Genomic DNA, 19862 nt, shown 5'->3' with positions numbered 1-19862 from the left:
TTCTGCCTTTCCTGGGAAGTGCGGACCACCCCCCGCCCCTGCACCCAGGGACGGGCGCCAAGCTGCAGCACAGCTCGAATGTCCCCGTGTCACCCCCCCACCAGGGTGTCACAGGATGAGACCCCTTGGGCCAGAGGTGGGAGAAAGCAGCCGGAGGTGATGCTGGCACATCAACACCATCACCTGCCCCCCCACCCCCCCCCCCTTGATTTTGACTGTTGTGACTCCAGGAACAAAACACCCCTTGTGCTACGTTTCGGGTCGCTGTCGGTTCCTTTCGAGGGGATCTTTAGTTATTAGGATTTCTTTGTACAGATATAAAACATAAAAGGAGGCAGACACCCAACAGCGAGGTTTTGTGCCATGCCAGGGGTCCGCGCTGGTGTCCCGGTGCCGTCCCCGTCCGTGCCGGCTCCGGGGCCCTCGGGGAGGTGGTGGCTTCTGCCCTGGGGACTCGCTCAGTCGTCGGGGGGCTGAGCCAAGCCTGGGGTTGGGGGAGAACGACACAAGAAGCCCCAGGTGATGGGAAAGCCCCGAAGGCAGATGGGGGAGGAGATGGGGGAGTCGGGGGGAGCCCCGCGCTCACCGGGGCGGCAGGCCAGCTGGGGCGGCTCCCACGTCCCGTCCTCCCGGCACCGGATGATGGGCGAGCGGCGCTGGATGAAGCCGTGGCGGCACTGGTACCGCGTGATGGAGCCGATCTCGTAGCGCTGCTTTGGTTTGCCGAAGGCGCGGGCGTTGCTGACGGTGGGGGGCGGCCCGCACTGCACTGGGGTGGGGGGGGAAGGGGTCATTGCAGCCAGCCGTGGATGGGCACCCCCAAACTGGAGCAAACCGCCCCCCCGATCAACCCCAAACAAGCTGAGGGTCCCATGCACAGGACCTGCGGGGACGGTGGGGACCCCCCACTTTGAGGTTGCGGCCTCAGCCCCGCCAGCACAGCCAGGGGTGCAGACGGGGGGGGGTGTCACGGCTTACCCAGCCCCATTTTGCAGGTGTAGGAGAGGTGGTAGTTGCAGGGCACGTCGCTCCACTGGCCCCCGTCGTGCCACACGATGACCACGCAGTTCTCCCCGGAGAGGAAGTAGCTGTCGGGCTGCCCGGGGTGCCAGTTCTCGTAGAGCTGGGGGGGGGACACAGGCAGGACGGGGTGCACGGGACCCCCGTCGGAATGAGGTCCCATCTCGATGCCCCTTGGCATGGCCTTGGGACCCCAAATCCTGGGCTCTGCCTCACCCACGGCACCCCTGAGGATGCTCGGCACCCCTGAGGATGCTCAGCACCCCTGAGGATGCTCAGCACCCCTGAGGCAAGTGGCTCTTGGGGGGAGGGGGGGGCATTTCAAAGCCTGGTCCCAGGGTACGTTCCCAAGCGATGGGGAAGGATGACGAGGTGCCTGGGGGGGGGGGTGTGTGTGTGTGTCTTCTCCTGGGGGGGGGGGCACACGAGGGCTGGCAAGCCCGACTTACCAAGGGGCTCCCGTCGGACCACTGGAAATCCCCCTCGATGGTCCGGTCGTTCAAGCCGATCCACTGGTACTCCCTGTACTGGTCTGGGGGGGTAGGGGGGTGTTGGGGACACACACACACACAGCCAGGCCCCCCAGCACTGCCTGTCAGGAGAGGGCTCAAGGGAGCTGGAGGCTGAATTTGGGGAGATTTGGGGTCTGGGGGTGAGCGGGGAGAGGTGGGGGGGTCCCCAGCCCTGCGGTGGGGGGGGGGGGTGGTGGTGGTGCTGGGAGGTTTGGGGACAAGGGGAGTCCCGAAGGGGACACAGCGGGGGGAACCCCCCCCTGCACCCCCGGGGGAGCGGCTGGACGGGGCGGCCGGGAGGGGGCGGCAGAGCCGCGTGTCCCCACGTGCTGCCTGTCCCTGCCTGTTCCTGCTTGTCCCTGCCTGTCCCTGCCTGTCCCTGCCCGTCCCTGCAGCTCCCTGCCTGTACCTGCCTGTCCCTGCAACTCCCTCCCTGCCCTTTTCTGGTCTGTCCGGTCCCTGCCTGTCCCTGCAGCTCCCTGCCTGCCCTTGCCTGTTGCTGCAGCTCCCTGCCAGGTCCCTCCCTGCCCCTTCCTGCTTCACCCTCCAGGGCTCTTGGCTGTCTGCCCCCTCCATCCCCACCACCACTGTCCCTGTCCTGCTCTGCTTCCCTCTGCTTCCCCCCTTCCAGCCGTGTGCTCTCAGCCAGGTTATTGCTTTGCCCTCAAATTTACTTGCAAGTGTCCAATCCTCTACCGGTCTGTTCACCCATCGTGCATCTATCTGTCTGCTCCCATGTCTATCCGTGTATCTATCGACCTGTCCATCCATCCATCCATCCATCCACTCACCCATCCATCCATCCACCCACCCATCCGCCCACTGATCCTGCTGTCTGTCGCACTTCCCCTCACTCTCACTAGCCAAGTGGCCAGTGAGCATCTAACCACACTCCGGTCAATCCATCATATCAGCTATTTCCTCTACTCCTTATTTTCTTTGGCTTCCGTAGACCGTGTCTGTCTCTCCCTCGGCACAGCGGGGCAGGGCTCTGCCTTGACTCTCGGCCGCTTTTTGGCTTAAGGTTTAAAACTTGAAACCCAGCGCTGAGGGATCATAGAATCATAGAATCATTAGGGTTGGAAAAGACCTCTAAGATCTGATGTGTCTACTAAAGACCTCTAAGATGTGTCTACTAAACCATGTCCTGAAGTGCCACGTCTACGTGTTTTTTGAAAGCCTCCAAGTATCGTGACCCCACCACCTCTCTGGGCAGCCTGTTCCAATGCCTGACCACTCTTTCAGTGAAGAAATTTTTCCTAATATCTAATCTAAATCTCCCCTGGCACAACTTCAGGCCATTTCCTCTTGCCCCTTCGCTAGTTACTTGGGAGAAGAGACCAACACCCATCTCACTACACCCTCCTTTGAGGTAGTTGTAGAGACCAACTCTACAGTTGTGGGATGCTGAGGTTCCCGTGGTCCAGGCAGGGATGCAGCGGGGTCCGGGCCAGCGCCACGTACCATTGATGAAGTCCTGCTCTTCGGGGGTCAGGATGGTGGCCAGGTGTCCCCCGTAATGCCTGCACTGGGTCTCCGCGTCCTCCCAGCTCCTCCGGGTAGAGAAGTGCTTGTAGCAGGCTCCCTGGAAGCTGTCCCAGCCAGGGCTGCACTTCTCCAGTGCTGAGCCACGGTGGGAAGCAAGGAGGGATACAGAAGAGGGTCAGGGTGATGGAGCCCAGCTCACCAGCAAGAAAAAAAACCCCAAGACCTGATTTCCCCATATTTAAGTCTCCTGGGCCACCGGTTCAGCAGCGGGAGCTCAGTGGGGGCCAGCAGGACCTGGGGGACTCACGTCTTTCACAGCTGCTGCCTCCGTAGCCGGGCAGGCACAGGCAGGCGAGGCGGGCGCCGTTCTCCGTGCAGGTCCCTCCGTTCAGGCAGGGGTTGGGGACGCAGCCACCTGCAAGGCACACGCAGCCGTCCTCACTGCTGGAGCTCGGGGACCTCGTTAGTGCCCGGCATCGTTAAAGCCGCAGCTCTGCAGTGAGCACCCTACAGCAATCAGACGCCTGAGCCGGCCACTGCGGGCACCGAGTCTGGGGCAGGGGAAGGACTCGGGCGCACGGTGACGTGCCCGGAGCCATCCCAGTCTGCCCATGCTGCCCTCGGTTCATGGCAAGCTCCCGGCTCAGCCGCCCCGGCCAAGAGCTGGCTGGGCTTGGGGCTTTGGCCTCCCCCCGGGGCGCGGGGATGTGAGCTGGACCATCTCATCCTCCACATCAGCGGGCTCGCTGTTTGTGCCAGCCCCTGGCCCGCTCCTGCTCTGCGCTTTGGGATGGGCGAAGGATAAAGCCTTCGGCACATCCCGGCCAGGCGTCCTCAGCCTGGCGCCAAGGTGAACCTCGCTCCTGTCCCTCTGTTGTCACCTTCAGCCTGGCCGGGGCTGATAATTCAGCCGGCGCCGTCCCCGACCCGCACGTCCCCACCAGCTCGTTACGGTCATTAAGGCTCGCGGAGCACATCGTGTGCTCCCAGCCCCGGCTCGAGAGTGTGATTAAGGGCTGCTGCCAGCACCGGCGGAGCGGAGACTGAAAGTCCTTGACACCCTCCAGCCTAACGATGCCCATTTAATGATCCTTGGCTCGGTGGAGCTGTGCCGAGGATGATGCCGCCCGTCCCCAGACACCATCAGCTCCCCACAAGGTGCCGGCGGCACTCGGGACACCCGGCTCATCCCCAGCGGACCGAGGCGCAGAGCGGGACGAGCTATTTAGGGCTCTAACGCCACACGGCCGGCTCTTTCTGAGCATCTCTCCTTGCCGGGGCAAAGGCAGCCGTCCTGCGAGGTCTGGCCACACGCCACGGAGCTTCCTCCGTGCCACGGGACCGCGCGGGACGCTGCCGGACCAGGGGGCAGGGACCCCGCTATGGTCCCCTCCGCTGTGGTCCCCTCTGCTGCAGCTGCCCTTGCAGGGAGCCGGGAGGGCGGACGGGGCTGCTCTAAGCGGCATCGGAGCTGGGACCATCCCGGTGCAGGTGCCCGAGGGTGGGTATGGGTGGGTGACACCCACCCGTGACAGTTCACGCACCCACCGCTCGCCCATCTCAACCCTCACGTGGGGAAAGCGGGGCTGGGGTGGGGGGGGGGCTGTGCTCCCCGGGGGGACTGCAGAGACCTCAGGGTGCTCAGCCAGCAAGAGCTGCACGAGGCGGGGTGCTCTTGGTGGGGGTCCGCACCCCATCACCCATCAGTGCCCCCCCATGGCTCCAGGGGTAGGAAGCCCCCCCCCCCCCGCTCACCCCATGCACCTTCCAGCCCTCGTCCCTCCGCCTGGGGCAGCAATGGGGTGAGCCAGCCCCAGGGAAGTGGGGAGGGGGCCGCACGGTGGGGGGTGCAAAGCAGCCGTATACGCCACCCCCCCCACCTCACAGGGGGTCCCATCCTCCCCGTTCTCCGGGGACTCGCGGGCGCGGGGGGGCCGGGGGATTAGTTCGTCAGTGGGAGAGGCGCGCGGGCAGCGAGGGAGGCAGCAGGCGCAAGGACGAAGGGAAGAGCTAGCCGAGATGCTTGTTCTAGAAAGCTTTTAATTCCCTTTATTAGTACCACTGTTAGTCAGAGTAGGGTTTGGGGCCTTCTTTTGATATTTTTTTTTTTTCTTTTTTCATGGAAACAGTCATTAAAACACTTCACAGAAGTAGAAGAGATTTAAGTGCATGCAGAGCTCGGACCAATTTGTTTGACAAATATGTGCTTCTCCAGACCTGTGACCTTCCCTTACCCAGCTGAGGAGGAGAGAGAGACAGAGAGAGAGAGAGAGGAGAGACGGACGGACGGACGGACGGACAGAGGGAAGCACGGCGTGAAGGAAAGGTGTTGCCTTTCTCTAGTGCCAGAGAGCGGCCAGGAGGGCTGCCCCGAAGGCCAGGGTGGTGCGGCGGGGACCCCCGGCTGAGCGGGCACCCCTCCCGACGCTGGCCCGCTCGGTGGGGAGGGCAGGCAGGGGGGCAGCCGTGCTGGGGGACGGGTCCCCCAATGGGGTCCCCGCCGGGACCACCCCGGAGCTGCCGGTACGGGGGGAGGTGAGGCCATCCCTGCGGGTCCCACCTGGTTCTCCGGGAACGGCTGCAAGGAAACCCTCCACGGTTGCAACGGAGGGAGCGGGTTGCTCTTCCTCCACCTCCTCCTCCTCTTCCTCTTCCTCCTCTTCCAAAGACACAGCAGGCATCCCGCGGTCAGTGCCCGGGGGTTGCGGCACAGCCTCCTTGCCTCCCGCAGCCGGCACGCTGCTGCTGCCGCCGGGCACCTCCACGTGCCACGGGGTGACCGCCGTCACCTCTGCCGCAGGGACGGTGCTGCCATCCCCGGGGGCCACGGGCGACGGGAGCCACAGGGCCCCCGACTGCTCCTCTCCCTCCTCCTGCGGCTGCGAGGGCGCGGGGGGCAGCGGGGACGCCCCGGGGCTTTCGACCACGTCTCCCGAGAGCTCAGCATCTTCGGCGGTGGGGACGGGGGTACTCGCCCCACCAGACTTGGTCCCACCAGGCTCTCGGCTATCTGTCGAGGTGGTAGAAGTGGCACTGGTCGGCGGTGTCACCCGGTGCCCGGGTGCCCCGGGGCTGGCAGTGTGGGCCGGACGCCCCACAGCATCCCGCGGGCGGTCGGGGCAGCGTGTGGGGACGATGGGGCTGGGCGGCCGGGGAAAGCCCTCGGGAAGCTCCGTGTCACCTGCTGCGGCCCCTGCCGAGGACGGGGTGCCCGTGGGTCCCTCTGCGCCCACCCGAGGGGCCGTGGAGAGTGTCTGCACGCCGGCGGCTCCATCCGGCTCCGTGGGCTGGCTGGGGTCTCGCCCTCCACCTGACGTGCTGCCAGGGTCCCTGCCCGGTGCTGGTCCCTGTTCCTCCTCTGCAAAGGGCAAGGCAGAAAGGCAATGAGACGCCGGCACCGGGGAGCCAGCCAGACCGCGGGGCCGCGGGCACCGGCATCGCCCACCAGCGCTGCAGAGCCTGCCCGCAGCGGGCAGAGCTGGGGGGTGGGGTGGGGTGGGGGGGGGTGTGTGACGCCGGCACCAAGATGCACAGGGAGACGGAAACGGCCCCGAGCCCGTGTGACGTTGTCCCTTCTGAACCTCACGGCAGCCCGAGCTCTGGCTCGGCCACTGCCAAGCCCAGCCCCGGCACAGGCTTCCCTGCAGCAGGGGCCATGCTCAGCCCCTCACCGCTGCGCCTGGCCCCCTCTCCCTCCAGCCACCAGCACCCTTCTCTGGCTCTGCATTGCTAAACCGCGATCCGGCACTGGCCCTGCACGCCGGACCCCGGCTGAGGGTGGGACAGACGGATGTCCCCGTGACGGTGACTTATGCACAGCCCTACACCAAGACACCAGTGCCCCAGCCACGGGTGCTCCCTCCGCGGGAGAGACGGGGACAGCCGGGGTGACCCAGGCACCCGTGGGTGCCTCTGACCTCGCCTCGCGATCCCGGCGCCTCCATCCCTGCAGCTCCTCTCTGCGCCCCAGCCCTGGCATCGCTGCAGTGGCCACTCGACCTACCCGTGCGGGACGGCTCGTGCCCGGCCGCTGTGCACACCCCAACTGTCCCTGTCACCCCATCCTCCTGCGCGGGGGACGGGGTCCCCGGTTTTGCACCACAGCTAAGCGGGACGCCTGCCTCAGGGACGGCCGGGGCCGTGGGGAAAGGGGCGGCGGAGGTCGGGTGACCTGAGGACACGGAGGTATCTAGCGGGGGATGCCGGGTCCCTCGCCCCGGTGCGTCTTCGGGGGACGAGCTCGGCTTTTCCAGCTCAGCATCCTTAAAGAAAGGGATGGCGTATACAGCCCCTCGCGACTCAATCTCCACTTGCGCTTTGGGCAGCTGCAGCTCCTCCAGCTTTTCTGCCACTGTAACAATCTCCTGGAGGCCCTCGGGCTCTCTCGCTCGGTATTTTCCTGCAGCCTCAGGGAAAGAGTTTGTCCCTTCTGTGGGCAGAAAGAAAGTGGGATATTACTGCCCCGTCCTGGCCCCGCGGCAGGCAGAGATGCCCTCGCCCCGGTGTGGGGCCGGAGCCCTGGGGACAGCCTGGCACCCCGGCGGGGACCCAGCTCTCCTCGACCTCCCCTTTCCCGTCTGCACAGGATCGGGCCCTCCCCAGGCGCTGGTGGAGCCGACAGTCCCGGCGGGAGCTGTGGTGGGGCCGGATCCTGAGCCCCGTTTCCCCGAGGCGATGCTGGTTTACACCACCTGCAATGGCCCTGGAGCCGCGCTCCAGCCTGGCTCCCACCGCAGCCGCCCGGCCAAGGCTCGTGGCTTCGGCAGGCGGCCAAGGCTGCGCCGAATTTTATGCTCACGGCATTTTCTGCTCCTCCCTGCCCTTCCCGACAGCGGCTCACCCCGCTTCTCCTCCTCCCCCTCCGGCAAACCCTAAACCTCATTGCACCCTGGCACCCCCACCCCAGGGCGGGGGGGGGTCCTTCTCCCCTCCCCCCCCCCCCCAACCCCACCTTGGGGAGCGCAGACGTACGTGGGGAGTTAGTGGGTTACGGGTGGGGGGGTGGCGGATTCACGAGACGGGTCCATCCTGCCTAACCCATGGCTTTCCCTGCCGAGAGATGGGGAAACTGAGGCACAGAGATGCGTGGCATCCAGCTGATCCAGGGAAGAGCATCCCTGTCCTGTGAGCCCCCCCCCCCGGGCATGCACAGAGATGTGGGACCGGGAAGGAGGAGGCGAAGGGGCGGCTCTTCCTCCCTCCGTGCCTGTTATCCCTGCCAGCCTCCATCCTCGCTCATCCCCTCCCGGCTTCTCGCCCACGTCCGCCAGCCCCGCGCCGCTGCCCGCGGGTCTCGGTTCCTATTCACCGTGGGGAGATATTGCCCCAAACCAGCCTTGCAGGCAACGCCCCCCCCGGCCGGGAGCCATCCCGGAGCCGTGCCCACGCAGCTCACGCAGACCAACGGTGCCACGCAGGACATCCCTGTTCTGTCGCAATATAGCGGAGTGCGGTACTGAGGACGTGCAGGGGATCCCTACTCCGTCGCGATATATCAGCATGCACTATTGAGACCGTGCAGAGCATCCCTCCTCTATCGTGATGTATCAGCATGCGGTATCAGGACCATGCAGGTTATCCCTCCCCTGTCACGACATATTGGCATGCGATACAGCGACCGTGCGAGGCATCCCTATCCTCCCGCGACAGGCTGATGTGCACGGTTGAGACGGTACAAAACACCCCTGCTCTATCGCGATATCGCGGCACGCAGCACGGAGAGCACGCGGGGATCCCGATGCGATCCCGACATCCCCAGCTCCGCTGCACCCAACGCTCGGTGCGTGGGTGGGCTGGAGCCGGCACCCTGCACCCGCCGGGCACCTGCGCCCTTGGCCGGAGACTTCCCAAAATTTCGTTCTGGTCCCTGCCCGGGAGCATCCGCGGGCCGGGGCGGTGCCACTTTTTACCTCGAAAGCAGTACGCATCGTATCTGCTCTGGGCATCGGGAAATCCCGTCTGGTTGCGGAAGAGGAAGATGGTTTTGACGCCCGGCAGAGCCCCGCCGCAGCGTTCCCGGGGGGTGACGATGGGGTAGCGGACGCTGCCGTCGGCCAGCCAGCCGGGGCTGCAGGCGTCCAACCCCGCGCTCCAAGCCGCGTAGAGCTGCCCGGTGCTCGCCAGCTCCGTGCCCAGCGCCCGACAGCGCGCCTCCGCCTCCTCCAGCGTGAATTTGTCTGGGGCCGTCTCCAAAAAGATCTCCCCTGCGAAGAGAGGAAGGAGACGGGCGTCAGAGTCGGGGATGGGGGGGCACGGGCTCCGGGAGCCCCCTCGCCTCCTCCCTCTCTCTGCACGACCCCAGGAGCTGGTTTTGGAGATGGGCACCTCCAGCGTGGTCCTCGCGAGGAGGAACACGGGGCGGGGGCTGGGGGGGGGGTGGTCCTGACTGCCTCCCTGCCTGTCTCCGATCTCCCTGCCCATGCGCACGACGGCCGTGCACGGCTGGACGTCTCGTGCTACCCGGGCTACCCGCCTTCGCAAACGGAGCTGAGGCTTTAAAACATCCACGAAAGGGACCGCAGAGGAGCGAGTCTGTGCTCTGCGCAGCGCAACCCACCTGCGGGATGTTTCTAAGGCGGCGGACGCTGTGGTGGGGCTTGGTGCTGAGTAGGGCTGGAGGCACGCCGCGTGCCAGCCCCCACGACCGCACCGCTCTCCCCACCCCAGGGCATCGCGCCCCGCTCACCAGTGACCTGCGCCGCATCCCTGCCACCTGCCTGGCATCACCCCAACTGACCCCCCAGCAGCCTCAGCCACCAGCGGGGACCCCCAAAAGATGGACCGGCCACCCCCTACGTGCACCCGGCCGGGCGGGATGTGCCCAAGCCGCAGCTCAAGCGGCACCCCAGCGTATGCGAAGCGCGGCGTGAGCTTACCCAAACCCCACACGGCGCTGTAGCCATGGCGTGCCGACACCCCGGGGCAGAGCCCCCCGAGCATCCTCCAGGCCTGAGGCCAGGGATGGACACCGGCTGCTGCGAAGGGGAGAGCCCCACACCCCCCCAAAAACCCAACCAGAAACGCTTCGGGGAGCAGCCACAGCAAGTCCCCGCGCTTGCGTGCATCGAAACGCCCGAAGCTTTGCAGAGCTCGGAGGTTTCGGACCCAGCGCCCACGGTTCGGGGTGGCTTTTTCACTTCTCGGGTTTACAATGAGGTTACGGGGGCGAGTTAGCGCGGTCGCAAAAGCAGGGGAGGGCAGGAGGGGGCTGGCGGCACCGCAGGCACCTGGGAGGTCCTCGGCGTAGCAGTACACGTCGTACATGTCCTCGGGGTCCACCACCCCGTAGTTCCTCACCCCGGGGAAGCCGTTCATGTCTCCGTAACAAGCCTCGCGGGGCGTGTGGATGGGGTACCTGGGGCAGGAAAGCACAGGGGTGGGCTGGCGACTCGCAGAGGGGGGGGAAAGGGGGAGGCGACGGGCGCGATACCCGGGTGGCGGTGATGCCCACCTGACGGTCTGGTCGGCGATCCAGCCAGCGTCGCACTGCTCGTAGCCGCCGAGGTAGGCAGCGTACAGCTGCTCGGGGGTGGCGATGCGGGCACCGATCCTGGCACAAGCTTCCTGCGCCTCGGAGAAGGTGTAGGCGTAGCGCATAGAGCCCTCCCGGTAGTGAAACACCACCCCTGCGGGGACGGGGCGGGGGGGGACACACACACGGGTGTGGGCAAGGGGCTTCGCGGCAGTCCCCCCACCTGCATGGGTACATCTGCACCCGGGGGGCAGATTGGCAGCACCCCCACCACCCCCCTCCCCCGGCCCGCAGGGGTACGGGGGGTGCAGGAGGGGTTTGCTGAGCCAGGAGAAGGCACCCAGGCAGGGCGGACCTCTGCCCCTCCCCGCTCCCCACCTCGGGTACCTTTCACTTTGACGTCGAGGATGTCGTGACCGTCCTCGATGCCGTGCTGCACGTCGCAGCGGTAGATCCCCGAGTCGTTGGGCCGCAGCTCGGTGAGCAGCAGGGAGGCGTTGGTGTAACGCTGGTGGAAGATGGGCAGGGAGGCACGGAGGCGATAGTCCTCGCTCACCTTCACCCTGTCCCCTCGGGCTACCAAGATCTCCACCTCCCTGCCCTCAGAGATGAAGGTCCACTTGACCCGGGGGGTTCCCAGGACCGCCCGGCGCCCGGCCGTGCCGGCGGTGGGTTGGGGCCCGAGGTAGGTGATGAGGCAGGGGATGGTGATGTCGCCCGCCAGCACGGCGTCGAGGGCTGGGTGGCGTGGGATGGAGACCTGCAGAGCCTTGAGGTCCTCTGGGTGGGAGAAGAGAAGAGCCGTGAGCGGGACGTGAGGGCGCTGGCGGGGTTCGGATGCGGCCGATGATGCCGAGTTACCTGTGCCATCTCCGGGGCCAAACACCTCCGGGACCACCGTGGGGGCAAACACCCAGAGCAGCAGCAGCGGGAGGGCTGAGGCCATCCTCTACCCTGCAAGGTGGGGAGGAAAAACCACTGGCTGTGCTTAAAATTCAAAGAAATCTCAAGAACGTCCCTTCCCTTCCCTGCACGAGGGGGAGAAGTCGGGACAGACCCCAGCCCGCGCGCGGGGACGGGGTGATGCCTACGGCGTCGGCGCACAGAGGGAGATGCCGGCACCGGCACGGCCAGGGGGTAACCCGGACCTTTGGAGGGTGGCGAGGAGAGGGAAGAGAAGGAAAATGTGCCCTGGTTAACAGGAGGGAGGAGAGAGCACGAGTAGCTGGGACCGCTGGCTGGGCGCCACTGGGTCGCATCCAGCCCCACCAACCTTCCCCGGGGAGCCGGGTCCCCTGGGGACAGTAAAGCCCAGCCTGGCCCCGACGGCACGGAAAGTCTGAGCCTAAACCCTGGCCCCGGCGGGCAGGGAGGCGATGCCAGAGCCTGGGCTGCGTGTTCGCAGGCGCCACAGTGGAAAAACCTCAGGAGGGTGTTTTCCTAGCTGATGTTCAGCAGGAAAGAGGCGAGCGCGCAAGCAGGGCATGCACGTGCGCGCTTGTGCTTCTGCACGCGTGTCGCAGCGTGCACACGTGCGGGTGTGCACATGCAGGTGCGTGCGCTCGTGCACGTGTGCGCTGCGGGGAGTGTGGGGGGGGGGTGGTGGTGTGCAGAGGGGGTTGAGGTCAGCGAGCTGCCGGGGCCGGGAGCGGGGGGGGACGACACGACACGGCCGAGGGCGCACAAAGCGCGGGGCGGAGGGGGAGGGAAGGAGCAGGAGGGCTTCTCTTTGCCATTCAGCTCACGCCGGAGGTTCCCCGCACGCGGGCTGGGAAAACCGGGGCCGACCAAAGCAGCCATTATGTCCCAGGCCTCTCTCAAGGCTCCTGGCACAAAGGGCTCTCCCCGGCAGGCTGGGCACCGGCGCTGAAAGGAGAGCCCAGCGGCTAGCACTGCCATCGCCGGCCCCTGGCCCTCCCCGGCGAGCAGCACGGGGGGGGGACCGCTGGGGATGCCGGGCATGTCACGGAGGGGCTCCGGCCGCCCACGGCCCCTCGCAGCCACCCGGAGAGGATGCTGGTGCAGGGGATGCAGGGAGATGCCCCTGCCTGGTGCAGGGGAGCACGGCCCCAGTACCCCCTCACCCCTCTGCAGGGGCTCCTCAGGGGGCTGGGGGGGCTCCTCACCCCATCCCGAACCACGCGGTTCCCCGGGACAGGAGCACAGTGATCCTGAGACTCAGAGCGGCTTTGTAATTTATGAGCTCTTTGTACTGCATTGATTTCGGCAGCCACAGAAGCGGATTTGGCACCTCCGTGGTGCTCTCTGGGCCAGGTCGCTGGCTGCCAGGGCCAGCCCCATGGGAGGCTGTCCTCATCGCCTGCATCCCTCTGCAAACAGCGCTCCGTGAATTTACCTGTGGGACCAATGCACCAGCCCCCAGCACCACACGCGATGCATGCACAGCCCCTGGCACCATGGATGTACAGCCCCTGGCACCAAGCACCATGGATGTACAGCCTCTGGCACCAAGCACCGTGGATGTATAGCCCATAGAACCATGCACCGTGGATGTATAGCCCCTGGCACCATGGATGTACAGCCCCTAGCACCAAGCACCATGGACGTACAGCCCCTAGCACCAAGCACCATGGATGTACAGCCTCTGGCACCATGCACCATGGATGTACAGCCTCTGGCACCAAGCACCATGGATGTACAACCCCTGGCACCAAGCACCATGGATGTACAGCCTCTGGCACCAAGCACCATGGATGTACAGCCTCTGGCACCAAGCACCATGGATGTACAGCCCCTAGCACCAAGCACCATGGACGTATAGCCCCTAGCACCAAGCACCATGGACGTATAGCCCCTAGCACCAAGCACCATGGATGTACAGCCCCTAGCACCATGCACCATGGATGTACAGCCTCTGGCACCAAGCACCATGGACGTACAGCCCCTGGCACTAAGCACCATGGATGTACAGCCCCTAGCACCAAGCACCATGGATGTACAGCCCCTAGCACCAAGCACCATGGATGTACAGCCCCTAGCACCAAGCACCATGGATGTACAGCCCCTAGCACCATGCACCATGGATGTACAGCCTCTGGCACCAAGCACCATGGATGTACAACCCCTGGCACCAAGCACCATGGATGTACAGCCTCTGGCACCAAGCACCATGGATGTACAGCCTCTGGCACCAAGCACCATGGATGTACAGCCCCTAGCACCAAGCACCATGGACGTATAGCCCCTAGCACCAAGCACCATGGACGTATAGCCCCTAGCACCAAGCACCATGGATGTACAGCCCCTAGCACCATGCACCATGGATGTACAGCCTCTGGCACCAAGCACCATGGACGTACAGCCCCTGGCACTAAGCACCATGGATGTACAGCCCCTAGCACCAAGCACCATGGATGTACAGCCCCTAGCACCAAGCACCATGGATGTACAGCCCCTAGCACCAAGCACCGTGGACTTTGACCACCATGTGCAGACCACGAACCACCCCCTTCCCAGCAGGAGCTCGGCACGGCCAGCCAAAGGACCCGATCGCCCAGGACCTGGCTGGTGGTGCCACAGCCAAGCCGGGGGCTTTCTCTGCTCTGGCCGGATCATTTGAATTCAACCCCACGGCTCTGGAGCAAGAGACAAAACCCTCCTGCTCGGCGGCCGTGGCCGGGCTCCAGCACGGGGGCTGGCTGCCGTCCCCCCGGGCAGCCAGGCGAGGAAGGCTTTTGTCGCAGGCGCCTTTTTTTCCCGTTCCCAAGGCGCCGCGGTGGCGTGAGCAGCGGCCGGCAGCAGCCACAAAGCTCCGGGGAGGAAATTCAAGTGATAAAACTCTGCAGGAATAAGGCAAATTGGGTTGAGTGGGTGTCTGCTCCCTTTCCCTGCCCATCCCTGGTCGGGACCAGGGTGCCTGCGCTGGGAATGGGATGCGGAGAGGGTTAATCCTAGTTTCACCCTGCCCATGGGCGAGTCCCTGAGGTCCTGGAGTCCCGTGATGGCAAGAGACTCTCAGACGTCATGTTTGGGGTTTGGGGTTGGATTTTTGGTGGGGTTATTTTTCCTATTTGCCACAAATGGAAAATTTTTCAGCCCACACGTCAAGAGGGAAAAGCCGGGAGCAGGATTAGGGAAAGGTGGCCAAAAAGCTCAGAGGGGGGGGGATGGCGGCTCGATTGTCTCCGAGACCTCTGAGCTCGGGACCCACCGGGGACGGACCGAGACGCAGGCACGCATGCAAGCGGCGGAGCCGATTAACCTCCATTTCCGTGGGAAACCAGGTGGAAAATGGAGCCGAAGTCTATTTTGGGACGGGAACGATTTTTCTTTCTCCCCTGAGCTCGGCCCCGCTTTCAGAGGCGGCTCCTTGAACACGGGGCCGGTATGATTTGGGGCTGCGGCACCCGGGCCGGGGTGAACGGCAGGAGATGCTGCGGGGGGATGGCCGAGGGTCGGATCCCTTCCCATCTCCGGAGAGGGGTTTTCTCCTCCACGGCCCCCTTGTCCCCTCCATGTGACGGTTACTCATCCCGGCTCACAAGGTGCCCTGCCAGCCCGCAGCGAGCCGGGGGGGAGGGCAGGCAGCGGAGCGGTGGCTTTCCAGGGATGCTGAGCTGCAGAATGAGTCAGCAGCCGCGGGCAGAGCCTGGCCCCGCTCCAGGCGTGAGCGGGCAGCCTTGTCCCCATCACCAAAGGGCTTCGGACACCCCGCTGCCGCCCCGGCCGGCCCAACGCACCGACGTCCCCGTCCACGCACGCATCCATCCTGGCACGTGGCTGCCTCCGCGTGGGTTCCCCCACTTGCCGCGTCCAGGATCCGTCCCCACCCCTGGATGTGTTTGGGGTGCAGCCGTGCTCGGAGGGGTCCCCGGAGCGGGGCAGTGCCGGGGGACACGCAGTCCGTGCAGGGGATGCGGTGGGAAGCGCCCGGCAGCCTCTTGGCAGCAGCCGCTGGCAGAGCTTAAAAGGCCGGAAGCAGGTGGGGAGAACGGGGAGGGGGGGGTCCCTCCGGCTGCCAGAACCACTCGCCCCCCCCAATCCCAGCAGGGAGAAAGGGGCTCCTTGTTGCAGGGCTGGGATGTGGGGATGTGCCCCCCGCCCCGCGGCAGGGGGTCCAGGGGAGCCCAGGGAGGGTCCCTGGGGAGATACAGTCCTACACGGAGGGGTGGGGGTGCCAGCGGATCCCGTAGGAACCCCCCGACACACGTGAGCGCGCGCACACACCTGGGTGAGCGTGGTGCAACGCACACGTGAAGTTTTGCACAACCGTCCCCAGCTTTCCCGGCTGTGGGAGTCTGGTGGGGAAACTGAGGCACGAGGTGGGACAGCAGAAGTGTGGGGTGGAGCATGGGGGGGGGACCCAGACTTCGGCACTGCTGCTTAGGTGAGACCTTCTCCAGGGTCTCCCGAGGGGGTCCCCAGCCCCTCGGCACGCTCACCAGCGGACTCACAGCTCCTCACTCCCACCATGAGATCCCCCGGTCTCCCAGTTTCCCCAGTCTAAACCTGTTCCCTGAAAAACAGCCCTAAAGCATCCCCATCACCCTCACGCTGCCCGTGCCTGCACCCAGCAGCTGGAAAAGGCTCCGGGCTGGGGCAAAGGGAGTTTTTCCCACCCCTCCGGCAGCAGAAAAGGAAGAGCAACAGGTTCTGGGTTGGATTGAGACGGGAGAAGTCAGCGTGATGGGAGAGGAGGAGGATTCAGCCAAAAGTGGTCCCCGGAGGGGATGCTCAAGGGCAATCCCTTCTTCCTGGGAACAAAATGCTCCGGCTGCGGGAGGGGAAGGGATTCACAGCAAACAACCCCAGCCTGGGACACGCCGTGGGGAACCTGGGGTTCACCCTGGGGCTGCTTGGTGGGGAAAAGCCATGAAAATCCCACAAAATGTTTCTATTTTCCCCTAGCCCCTCCTTTCCCCCATACCGGTGGAGCCGGGGAGACGGAGCTGAGAGAGCTGGGGAGGACAGGGAGACCCAGGGGTGCCCTGCAGCACCCCAAACCCTGCGCTCAGCCCTTGCCCCTGCGGGACGCAGCGGCTTTGCCCCTAAAAACTCCCCACAGAGAGCAGCGACGCAGCCAGGCAGGAGAGGGGGGAGCCGGACCCCTGGGTCTCCGTGCAAGCCCCTGCCCAGCTCCGTGCCTCAGTTTCCCTTCCCATGACTACCCTGACTGCAGCATCCTTGGGACAAGGACCCATCCAGAGGCTCTGCAGGACAGATGTGGAGGGCTCCCCCGTGACGAGACACCCCAGACCCATGCTGGACCCCCCCGGCCCCTCCACCAACTCTCCCAAAATGAGGGTCCCATGGGAGCAGCTGCTGAACCAGCCCCAAAAATCCCCCTTTTCCCCAAGACTGGGCAGCAGGAGGGCTGGGCTCCAGGCTGCAGCGGCCGGGCAGCACCAAAGTCCTTTTTCCATCCAACTTAGCAAGAACCGCCCCTCCCCGCTTCAGCCCCCACTCTGCAGAGTCAGCACCGGTACAAGCTGATCCATTAAAAAAAGAAAAAAAAAAAAAAAACAAGAAAAAAAACCAAAAAAAACCTTGCAGAGAGATGCTGTCCTCCCGGGGGGGTCGGTGACAAGGACAAACATCCCCGAAGCAGGACCGTGGGGACCGCCAGCTTCGAGCATCCTCCACTGCAGGGCACGAAGGATGTCCTGTGCCCCCCATGCCTGCATCCCGGTTTGGGGGGCGGGGGGGGGGGGGAAACACCGGGAAAGCTCACGGCAATCCCCGCACCGGATCAGCTCTCCTTTTACTTTCCGCTGGCGCGGAGGTGAAATGAGATATTGAAATTAATAGCGCAGTACGGCAGCGGGACCACGCATCACCCCGTAGTTGACCGTCGGCCGAGCCCGACGCGTTCCCCGCATCCCACCTCGCTCGGTGCGCGACGGCAGCCCCGCAGCGGCCCTTCTTCGCGGCGGGGGGAACGGCAGCGCCGGGGGGGGCTCCCCTTCCCCAGGACCCCGGTGCGGGGCTGAGCTGCGGCTTCTCCGGGGCAGCGCAGGCAGCGGTCGGCAGCAGGTTGGCAGGACGGCTGGGAACGAGCTCCACCAGGCATAAGTGCAGGCACCGAGAAAAGAGGAGTCTTCTGTGTGTGTGTCCGTGTCCTCGTCTCTTTTTTTTTTTTCCCTTACCCCTTTCCCTCCTCCTTTTATATTTATTCCTTCCCCTAATTAAGAAAAAAAAAAAAATATTACCGTGTTGGCAGGCGTTTCGTCCCTCCCCTTCCCTCCCTCCTGGCAGCTGGCAAACCCAGCACGAGATGCCGAGCGTGGGGAGAGGAGGATGCTCAACCCGGGCACGTTATTTAACCCAATGCAGCAGAAGTGGAGGAGCAACCGGCGCTGGGTGCCCCTGGACCCGGCCGGAGAAGGGGGTCCCCCCCCCCACCACCACGGCACGGGAATGCCCTTTGGATGGTTATTTCTAATATTTGGCAGCTTCATCCAGCTGGAGAAGGGGCCACGGGTGGGGGTCCCGGTAGCCAGCGGAGGCTTTGTCATGCAAAAACCCCCTTTGCAGCGAGGCCGGTGGATCCCCACGTGGGTGGGTGGAGGCACTGTCTGGGGGCTGGAGGGGACCCAGGGTGGTGGGAGCAGCCAGACCCCAACCTCCCGACACCGCGCTCACAGCCGAGCTGGGTCCGGCGGAGAGCACGTGCTGTGCCTCAGTTTACCCACCTGCATCCGTGACATGGGGACCCAGGATAATTAACGCATCTTTACGTTTGATGGCTTGCAGATTGCTCCTGGAGGGACGTGTCAGGACGGGACCCCCCCCAACTGACTATAGGGTGCAGCTGGGGACCCTCATTTGCAGAACCAAACCCCTCGGGAGAAGGGCAGCACCCACGAGCCGGCATCGGGGCTTTTTTTAACCAGATCTCACTCAAACTTTTTCTGGCATGGAGCATCATCTGCCCGGGGGGGGGGGCCGGCGTGGAGCTTGCCAGATTATTGCTCGGGTGAGTTTGCAGAAAGCCGCAGCTCCTGAGCAGAATTAATCATTCGTCGCCCTGGGAAATAATTACGGGCGGCGGAGACGGTCTCGTTAGCGGTGCAGTCCGGCGGGTGATGCACGCCGCAACGCTCTGCCCTCAAGGCAGCCGCATCTCGGTGCAGGGCTGGGATGGACGCGGGGACAGACACCGGGACAGACGCCGGGATGGGCAGGGGTGACACCCAGGGGCTGCCCCAGCCTCTGCCCCCCCCCCACCCCCATACCCAACCCATGAGCTCACATCCTGCACCCGGCACTTTTGCGGCAAAAGGCTCGGAGCTGGGGAAAAGAGAGTGCCTGCTCAGCAAGGAGCGTCCCCCCCCCCCATCTTAATTGGGAACAAATGTTCCCAGCCTGGCTGGAGTTTTCTTGCCGGCTCAGAATCTCCCAGGGCTGCTGCTCTGCCTGCGCCTTCCCAGCACAGCTCGTGGTCCCTCCTGGCCGACGGCATCGGTGGGGCAAAGCCCTTGGGACACCAAGCTCCTGGAAGTGGGGGGGAGAAGGGAGAGGAGCAAGGTGGCAGCAGGGCACAACCCTTATTAGACAGCAGAGAATCCCCATCCCTGCCTGCAGCCCCGGAGATGTGGGGAGCCTCCCAGCCCTTCCCGCTGCCCCAGGCCCAGCCCCAGCAGCCGAGGGCACGGGAAGAGGTCTGGCCCCACGGGGACCCTGTCCCCAGCTGCAGGTGGTCCCCAGCTGCGTCCAGGCTGGAAGGGCCCTAATGCCCAGCTGCGCTTCCTCCTCCTCCTCCTCCTCCTCCTCCTGGTCCTCTTCCTCCTCCTCTTTCCCCCTCCAGCCCTGCTCCAAGCCACGTAGCAGCACTTGCCGCGCACCCTGTGCCAAGCTCGCCGCCACCCTGCCGGCCCCCCCCCACCCTGGGGCGACACGCACCGCCGGGGGCTGTGGCACCCTCAAATCTGCCGCCCCCACAAACCTCCGCCGCTGCCAAACGGCCACCCCTGAGCATCCTGTGGGGACAGGGGGAGCACAGACGTCCCTATCCCAGGGGATCCCGACCCCGAGCACCCCCCAGGGACATGGATGTCCCTATCCCAGGGGATCCCGACCCTGAGCACCCCCCAGGGACATGGATGTCCCTATCCCAGGGGATCCCAACCCTGAGCACCCCCCAGGGACACGGACATCCCCCTCCTGAGAGGATCCCAACCCCGAGCACCCCCAGGGACATGGATGTCCCTATCCCAGGGGATCCCGACCCCGAGCACCCCCCCAGGGACATGGATGTCCCTATCCCAGGGGATCCCAACCCCGAGCACCCCCCCAGGGACATGGATGTCCCTATCCCAGGGGATCCCAACCCCGAGCACCCCCCAGGGACATGGATGTCCCTATCCCAGGGGATCCCAACCCCGAGCACCCCACCAAAGGAAGGGACACAC

General features: G+C 65.0%; 1 protein-coding gene across 9 annotated transcripts; it reads right to left on the bottom strand.

Annotated features, from left to right (window-relative positions):
* Positions 1-254: 254 nt before the first annotated feature.
* On the bottom strand, positions 255-17599 carry BCAN (brevican). Of its 9 annotated transcripts, none has more exons than XM_075737273.1 (15): positions 17336-17599; positions 11353-11445; positions 10879-11271; positions 10471-10645; positions 10247-10374; positions 8930-9223; positions 7192-7449; positions 6202-6378; positions 5581-6030; positions 3328-3435; positions 2997-3155; positions 1470-1552; positions 979-1123; positions 587-769; positions 255-484 (listed from the first exon to the last, which is right to left on the bottom strand). In XM_075737273.1, the coding sequence occupies exons 2-15, from the start codon at positions 11435-11437 to the stop codon at positions 459-461; spliced, it is 2664 nt and encodes an 887-aa protein (XP_075593388.1). In that variant the 5' UTR covers positions 11438-11445; positions 17336-17599; the 3' UTR covers positions 255-458. The 9 variants fall into 9 exon arrangements, with proteins under 9 accessions (XP_075593388.1, XP_075593387.1, XP_075593385.1 ...); XM_075737272.1 differs by having other exon boundaries at positions 7024-7449; positions 17336-17595; XM_075737270.1 differs by having other exon boundaries at positions 5581-6378; positions 17336-17595.
* Positions 17600-19862: the final 2263 nt, after the last annotated feature.

This window comes from Balearica regulorum, chromosome 28, assembly GCF_011004875.1.
Source record: "Balearica regulorum gibbericeps isolate bBalReg1 chromosome 28, bBalReg1.pri, whole genome shotgun sequence".
Taxonomy (NCBI): Eukaryota; Metazoa; Chordata; class Aves; order Gruiformes; family Gruidae; genus Balearica; species Balearica regulorum.
The sequence above is the reverse complement of the archived record's forward strand: the minus strand, read 5'-3'. Positions and strand labels throughout refer to the sequence as shown.